Source organism: Coptis chinensis, chromosome 2 (genome assembly GCF_015680905.1).
Source record: "Coptis chinensis isolate HL-2020 chromosome 2, ASM1568090v1, whole genome shotgun sequence".
NCBI lineage: Eukaryota > Viridiplantae > Streptophyta > Magnoliopsida > Ranunculales > Ranunculaceae > Coptis > Coptis chinensis.
Window position 1 is genome coordinate 17,514,441 of NC_141457.1, and position 8,920 is coordinate 17,523,360.

The 8,920-nt window shown below is 38.4% G+C and overlaps 1 protein-coding gene across 1 annotated transcript; it reads right to left on the reverse strand.

Annotated features, from left to right (window-relative positions):
* Positions 1-7,316: 7,316 nt before the first annotated feature.
* On the reverse strand, positions 7,317-8,085 carry LOC147515164 (uncharacterized). The gene is made up of 3 exons (XM_086592816.1): positions 7,967-8,085; positions 7,564-7,875; positions 7,317-7,476 (listed from the first exon to the last, which is right to left on the reverse strand). Exons 1-3 carry the CDS (start codon positions 8,083-8,085, stop codon positions 7,317-7,319), a joined length of 591 nt encoding a protein of 196 aa, XP_086448942.1.
* Positions 8,086-8,920: the final 835 nt, after the last annotated feature.

An 8,920-nucleotide genomic window follows, 5' to 3' on the forward strand; every position in this document is an offset into this window, starting at 1 on the left:
CCAGAGTAGCCATCCAAAAACAGTAAAAGCATGACCCACCTAGACGCTCTCTAGCATCTGATCTATAAAGGGTAAACGAAAATGATCCTTTCGAGTCATGGCATTTAAACGTCTGTAATCAATACAGATCCTCCATTTCATAGGACCATGCGTGGCAACATATTCACCCTTGGCATTACGTACCATGGTAATTCCTGATTTCTTAGGAACCACATGAATGGGACTTACCCATTCGCTATCAGAGATTGGGTATATGATGCCAATATCGAGTAACCGTAAGACTTCTTCCCTGACCACCTCTTTCATGGCAGGGTTCAAGCAACGCTGAGGTTCGCGAGAAGTCTTTGCATTATCCTCCAAATGGATGCGATGAGTGCAAACATTAGGGTTAATTCCCTTAATGTCGGCTAGGGACCAACCAATCGCAGAACGATGTTCCCTAATCACCCTAACCAATCGTGCCTCTTCATCCTTAGATAATAGAGAAGAGGTTATTACCGGGTGACTACCATCCGGATCAAGTTGAATATACTTTAACTCAAAAGGAAGAGGTTTAAGCACCGGGGTGGTGGGAATGTCGATAAATGCTTCTGGAGGGTCCTCATCCTGAGTAATGAAGACTTGCTAAGGCAGCAGGTCATCAAACTCAGAAGATGGAGCAACAGAAGGGTCTACGATAGGTGTAAACTTGAAGATGGTGTTGACTTCCTCTAAGTAGGAGTCGTCGGCGAAATCTGAACTTCCAAAAAAAAGAAATTTATGCATATGGTTTTCTAGAAATGTGTTGTTAAAATAATCTTGAGCTAAGCTCTCGATCATGCTAACCTCCCCATCTACAGACAAATCTGGTAACTATTTCATCATTTTAATTACATTTACCTCAACAGAAAGATGGCCAAAAGACAAGGACATCGAACCATCGCGGCAATTTATGAATGCGTTGGCAGTAGCCAAGAAGGGACGCCCTAAAATGATCGGAACAGAGTCGTTAGCGACTTCTGTATCGAGGATAACAAAATCAACATGATAGTAGAAATCCTGAACCTTAACAAGCACGTTTTCAACCACCCCCTTAGGATACTTAATAGACCGAGCCGCTAATTGCAATGTCATTTTAGTAGATTGCATCTCCTGTAGACTTATTTGTTTGTATAGATAATACGAGAGTAAGTTAACACTCGCCCCCAGCTCTAAGAAAGTGGTGGTCGTGTGGGAATCTCCTAAGGTGCATTGTACAGTAGGACGACCAGGGTCCTTCTACTTAACGATTCCATTATGTTCTGATAAAGTTGGAAGTTGTTCAGTTAGGAAGGCGTCTTTAGGAATATTTGTCTTACGCCTAGTAGTGCACAACTCTTTAAAAAACTTAGCGTGGTGAGGTAACTTTTTAATTGCTTCAAGAAAAGGAAGGTTTATTGTTAGATTTTTGAAAACTTCCCTAATTTCATCGTAATTTGTATCCTTGTTCAACATAGCTAATCTCTGGGGAAACGGTGGTTTCTCTCTATATTTAGTGTATGGATCAATTGGATGTCTAACCTTGGCTTTCTGTTTCTTAGGTTGTGGTTTAACTGGTACCTCCACAGGGGTAGGATCTTTAGTTTCTATGTCAGTATCTAGTATAATATCTGGTGTAGGGACCACTAGTGGGGTAACTATAGGCATAGTTAAGTTGTTACCAACCAATCTGCCAGAACGGATAATCGTGATGGCATTTAGCTCACCTTCATTTTCATTGTCCGTACTAGTATTACCGTTTACCTCAAAGGCTGTGTTTGTTGTTTTAGGATTTGGTATTGCTTGACCTAGAAACACACCTTTTGTTTGTACCTTCTCTTGTGCTATCTGCTGTAAGGAAAGTTGGATAGCTTGTAAAATCTGTTGTTGGGTTTGCATAAAAGCGTCAAAACAATCCGGTTGTGGAGGAGTGTTAGCTATAGCTTGTGTAACAGGAACTATGTCACGTTGATTATTAATGGGTGGATTTTGATAGTTATTATTTACCGGAACAATACCTCTATTAGCATTATAATTATTATTGTTATAATTATTATAATTACCCTGACCTTGTGCTTGACCTTATCCTTGTCGTGGTTGAGCTTGGTTGTTATAAGTATTATAATTACCCTGACCTTGTCCTTGACGTGGTGGAGCTTGGTTGTTATAATTAATGGGTAGATTATAATTGTTTGATGGCCTAACATTTTGATTATTATACCCTGGAGGTGTTACTTGTTGATTATCTCTCCAACTGAAGTTGGGATGTTGTCTCCAAGGGGCGTTAGGAATAGGATAACTATTTATTGAGCAAACATTATCTTGTTGTAATGTTTGTTGTTCATAAGCGAGAGGACAATTGGAGTCGGGATGCTCAGGACTCAAGCAGAAATTACATAGATTAGAGTTAACATTCATGACGGGGATAGTCTTTTGTTGAACAGAAATAGCCTCTACCTTTTTAGTAAGAGATTCGATAGTTCAGGATCGGGTTTCATCTCAAACATACTGGTAGCCTTAACTGTTGAAGAAGAACTAGCGTTGCAGGAGATATCGTCACTACCCCCCAGTTATTATTACGCTTTGTTTGCTCTTCTAAAAATTTATAAACCTCTGAGGCTCCCTTACTGAGGAAACTATCCCCATTCATTATGTCAAGCACCTCTTTGTGGCGGTGTAACAGTCACTTGAAAAAGGCACGAACTAACGTGTCTTTCGTGAGGTTATGGTGTGGACACTCTATAAGAAGATCGGTGAAACGATTCCAAGCCTCTGAAAATTATTCATGAGGATTCTATCAAAAGAAATGAATCTTGGAAAGCATTTTATCGGTCTTCAATGGTGGGTAAAAATATTTCATAAATAGTTGAACAAGTTTGGCCCACGAGTCCACAGAATTAGGCGCTTGGGCAGTTAACCAAGACGCCGCCTTATCGGCTAAAGTGAAAGAAAACACCCTTAGTTTAATTTGTTCAGCACCAACCGTAGGATGGTGGAATGTAGTAAGGACTCGGTCAATCCTACGCATGTGCTGATAAGGCTTTTCATGGTCTAACCCATGAAAAACGGGTAACAAATTAAATATATTTGGGGGGATTCGGAAATCCCCCACTGGGTCTGATAGAACGATGCAAGATTTTGGGCTATCGTTCAAGGCTTTGTAAAAGTTAGAGTGAGGAGACTCTCTTTCTTCAGCCATTATTTCAGGTGTGGTGTGTGGTGTATTAGCTAGAGGTGTAATGAATGGCATACTAAAAAGGCATGTTTGTTGACGTTGCCGGTTGATTACGTTAGGCGTTTTTCTTCGGCCTGACCTTATTCTCATGCAAGGCTAATACCAATCTTAACTAAACATGACAACACTCCAAAAAAACCTAATATGCTAGTATGAACCTCTAACAGGAGATGCGAGGTGTGGAAGAAAGAAGTACCTGAATGCCTCCTTGCTTCACTTATGTATAGCGTATTGTATACGCGTGCTCAGTATGTATAACGAGTTAGAAACACTGAATAACTTGAAGTAATGGAAGTTTGAACTAACCTGTGGAAATCGGGCGGTTCAGAGTAGAGGGCACAGGTCGCGCTTAGAATCAGCCTAGGTAGGGCGCGGGTAGCACTCAGGTCCAACTCGAGCTCCAGGCACTTCAATACGGGGGGCGCTCGAGTTATGCCTTGGCAAGGCGCGGGTCGCGCTCAGGTAAAACTCAAGTTACAAGCACTTAGGCGCAGGGGGCGCTCGAGTTTTGTCTTGGCAAAGCGCGGGTCGCGCTCAGGTAAAACTCAAGTTCCAGGCGCTTAGGCGCGGGGGGCACTCGAGTTTTGCCTTAGTAGGGCACGGGTTGCGCTCCATGTATTCCTACAAGGAAAATTCAGTTCTGAAACAAACAACCACAATTAGAATCAAACAAGGGTGGGTGGGTTATGTTGGAAGACTAACAATACAAAAGAAAACAATACTAAAGGGAACTAAGATGGCAGCAGCGCCATTTGATAATTGCAAAATGAATAGTTTTACCTATAAATAAGTAACGAGACTCAAATGCAAGTAAAACTAAAACTATTTTTTCTTCTAAATTATCAAAGATTTCTACTCTCTAATGCTATCGAAATAGAGTTGGAGTAAAAGATTCGTTCCACTCCTAGTTCTTTAGTATTAGCGTTTTCAAAGATTATCGGTCCTAGCCAAAATTATTGGGAGTATGACGGGAATTATACTATGATGCAAATTATAATAACAAGATACGATAATTTAACAAATAATACTAAGGTTTGAATCTAGATAAAGAATTAAGGGAATTTGATTCTACCTTGAATCCAACTTAATAAACTAGTATAGATTGTTGTAATCCAATTCTTACATTCTTACTATAAGAATTGGTCGTTCTAATCCCTAATCAATCATGGCAATCTCTACCAAATAATGACTAGCATGTGAGGAAGTCCAACCCATTCTCATGGCGAATCATCTACCTTCTAGAGTGGAATAGACTCTTACAACTAGTTCTACACTACACAATCAAGTTTTCATCAAGGCTTCATCAAACCCCTCTAATAGAGGTTTAGCCTTGATTCATCAAACTATTATTTCCATTTGAATTTGAACAAGACATAATATAAATATTCTAACTTTACTAATATAAAGTTTATAATCAATAATTCAAAACTAAATTAACACTAAGAAATGATTAACAACTAAGATATGAATTTAACAATACTAAAACTAAATAAGAATTTAATCACTAAAATAAATTGGAATTAAAAAATAATACTTTATTATAAAACTAAATATGATTCTCAATTAATAATTTTTCTTGTTCTAACTAATCTATTGGAAAGTAAAAACTAGATCTAAAAACAATAATTGAAAACTAATTTATGGAATGTAAAACTAGATCTAGAATTCTATGCTAATGGCTACCTAAAAACTAGAATGCTTAAGAGTTAAGTCTTGTGTCTTCAAATGGAGGAGACAAAATCCACATTTTTGTGCATTGGCTGAGAAGCCATGTTTTGGGCCGAAAAATCGAGCCCAAAGCCCAATTCCTTCAGCTCACAGAGGCCTTTTCAGCTGGATTTGACTTCTACAGACATTTCGTCCACTTCTGCTCCTATGATTGGGTCAAGTCTTAGACCATTGGAAAGCTCCTTCCGAGTCGGTCGTTTTGACATAAGGTAGGTCCAATTCTGAGGTCTGAGTCCAAAGATACAGTCTTCAGAAGTTCTGCTAACTTTTGTGCATTGTTTCTGCCCGCGTTGACTTTGACTTTTCAGCTTTGACCAGGCTTTTAAAAAGGTTTTTTCTCCTTGAATCTTGGCCTTTAATCACATAACTTCTTAGCAACCAACCCTTGCTCCTTTATCTCGCCAAAGTGACACATTTCTGCACATAATTGACTCCAATGCCTGTAATACATAAAAGCACATAATCAGCATTAACTCTAATTTATTACTCGCATAATTAGTCTAAAAGTATTATTGTTAAGGGGTTAAAACTACAGTTTTGGGCTCTTATCAAACAGGGGTCCGACTAATATGGGAGTTTGGAAGCATGTTTGTGTAAAAGTAACGGGGTCTGGCCACTTTTTCGTGAGAAGGCCTTGCTGCTAATAAACCAACCGAATGACACTCAGTTGGATTTCTCAGTGGATAATGACACTCAGCTGGATTTCTCAGTGGATTGGGTCTGGTCATTTCAACAATAAATGGCAGAACTACAGGTGGCACATTTGACGACGATGGAAAGGTTATTCCAAGGCCTGAAGTACTAAAGTTTAAACTTCATATAATCATATATGTTCAAGAGAAACGATTAACAAAGCTGATCAAAACCAACATAAATCAAAATTACACAAAAGGGAATCAACTATAAGCACTTGACACTAAAGAGCATATAAAAGAATTCAACATAAACAACTTTTATAAAACGAGAATTCAACATACTTTTGCAAAAAAAAAAAAAAAAAAAAAAAAAAAAAAAAAACTCATCAAAATCAAACTTCCAGCTACTACGCTCAGGGGTTGCCCAGTGACTTGATTATCCCATTAAATTCTGATTCTCTAGACGTCCATTCTTATGGTAAGTAGGGATGCCACCTCGCCTGCAACTAGCTCAACTTCCTCTGCAGATTCCGCTGTATATCTCTTATAAAGTTGTAAGTTGTAGCTTGGGTACTTCGTTAATCTCCCCATAGCACAGGTCTAGTGGCTCCCTCAACTATTTTCCTTGTCAGAGGCAGCATCCCCTCTAGCATAAGTACAGCCATACAATTGAGTATTTGAATTAGTATTAGAAATCATTCTTGTAAGAGGGTTGGAGTTCTCCTGTTGGCTTTGGATAATAGCTTGGTTCTGTCCCACAAGGCTTCAGTTCTTCTGATCACTGCTACTCTATTCTTTATTCCTGCTCCAAACTTAATTTCGTTCCTATGCTCCCATATCCTTGCAAAAATTTGCAGGCATACAGCCCCAAGCCACTGAGATGTTGATGGTTATTCATGACCGAGTTCAGAATTTGGTCCAACTAATTTCTTGAAATCCAGTTAGAATGAGCATCTATTCTGATCAATACTAAAGAAGTAAACCACAGCCCCCTTGTCCTTTCATAAGTAAAAGAAGATGTGAAGTTAGGGATCCTTCACCAGTTGATAAAAGGGGCAATTTAATTCCCCTATCATTTTCCTGGAAGCAAGCAAGTTTCCAGTAGGTCGTCCTTAATGTATGTTTCATTGTTTTGAAAAGAAACAGTTGGCTCTTGGCTGCAAGTTTGGAACTCTAAATTCTCCTAATAGCCCTGAGTTGGAAAGTTGACCCTCTTGGCCTTCCCAATTGACCTTCTTAAGATGGATCCAAGCAACCATCTCTCCCTTCCTCTCTCAATCACGTTCTTATGAATTACCACCGTAAGGTAATGCAGAGAGACATTCTCTGTCTTCCATTCTCCAGGACCCAAAAGAAAAGGAAACAACTGATGCAAGAAGGAAGGGAGGGAGGTTTACTAACATCTTCCTATTTTTTCCTTGTTCTTTGTGTTGGACAGACTAATTACCAATGCTCTAGGAACCTACAGCTAAATTCCAAGTAGAACAAACATCCCTAAATAAGAAACTAAATCTAAACTGTACTAAACATCCTCTAAATATCCCTAAATTAGCTAAATGTAAATATAAATAAAACAAGTAGAATCCTTCTTGAGGCATGGTGCTAAACTGTGAAATCATATCCGCCATACCATTGAAAGAACTAGAAAACAATTAGTAGAATCCAAATTGCAAGAATAGAGAATAATTAAGATGCTATCTACAAAACTACTTTGGAAAAAATTAAATAGAGTACATAAACTGATATACATAATATAACTGCATACAATTAACACTTACGTGGTTTTCAAACCATTTACCAAACCATTCATTATGAATACGATCCACATTCCCAGCACTTGCCTGCCGCCCAAGCTCATCCCTAATCACTTGTTTGTGTTTCCTGTACAAAACATTATTGCATTTATGACATAGGTTTATAAATAATATTTCTTTTAACTAAGGCACAATTTCAATAAAGTGGACTTACTCAATAAATGGTACCACTTCCTCACAATTGATTAGCACATACAAACGAGCTTGTTCCCACTCATCGTCTGGTAGAGTCCTAAACGTTCTTTTCCCTAAAGTACGACTGTATCCTGAAAAAATAGAAAACTGTCCATCCAATCCAACAACTCGGAACTCTTCATTCCTCCCCATCCAGTTGAACTTAGTCTCCATCCCATCATCTAAGTATCTTGAGCAGAAAGTCAAGCATTCATCAGCAAGATACCCTTCGGCAATGGATCCCTCTGGTTTACTCTTATTACGAACATACTTCTTCAAGGTGTACAAGTACCTGAATAAATATAAAAGTTGACAAAATTTAAGTCCAAATTTTAACAAAATACAAACAAAAGTAACCATTACTATTATCTTTACTTACTGACCTTTCGATTGGGTACATCCATCGATAGTACACTGGTCCAACGAGCTTAGCTTGACCAACTAAATGAATAGGCAAGTGCACCATAACATCAAAAAATGATGGAGGAAATATCATTTCCATTTTGCATAGTGTGACAACAATCTGGTACTTAAGACGTTCCAACTCTGCAACCCATAATACTTTTGAACACAACTACTTATAGAAATTAGAGAGCTCAACAAGAACTAGTGTAACTTCCTTAGGTAAGATTCCACGTATTGCAACTGGAAGTAGTTGCTGCAATAGAACATGCTAATCATGGCTTTTTAGGCCAGGTATTTTGCATTCTTTCACCTGAACACGACGCGATATATTTAATGAAAAATTATCGGGAACTTTAATACCTTTCAAGAATTGACAAAGCTTCCTCTTCTCAGTCAAGGACAAGGTAAAGGGTGCAAGGGGGGTATAGTATTTGTTACCCTCTTTAGCTATCGGATGAAGTGACTTTCGCATACCCATTAACACCAAATCTTGTCTTGACTTCAAGTTATCCTTTGATTTCTTCTCTAAATTCCGCAGTGTCCCAAGCCAACTTTCACCGTTGTTCTTTTCAATGTGCATGACATCTAGATTATGGAGTAAACAAAGGTATTTCCAATATGGGAGATCAAAAAAATACACTAATCTTCTTCCAATTGTGTGGCAGAGAATTATCTTCTCGACTTCTCTTTTGTCCAACTTTATCACAATTCACCTTACCAAATGTGATTTGGTCGAATCCATCTAATTGAGTAAGTACATCACTTCCAGTAAAGGGGCTTGGGGCAACTCCCATTTTTGTCTTGTTATCAAAAGAACTCTTATTCTTTCGATATATATCTATGATCAAGTGGCAGGAATTTACGACTTCCCATATAACTGAACTTTTTCCCATTTTGCAACCATTTTGAGCAAGTCTTCTCATGGCAAGAGG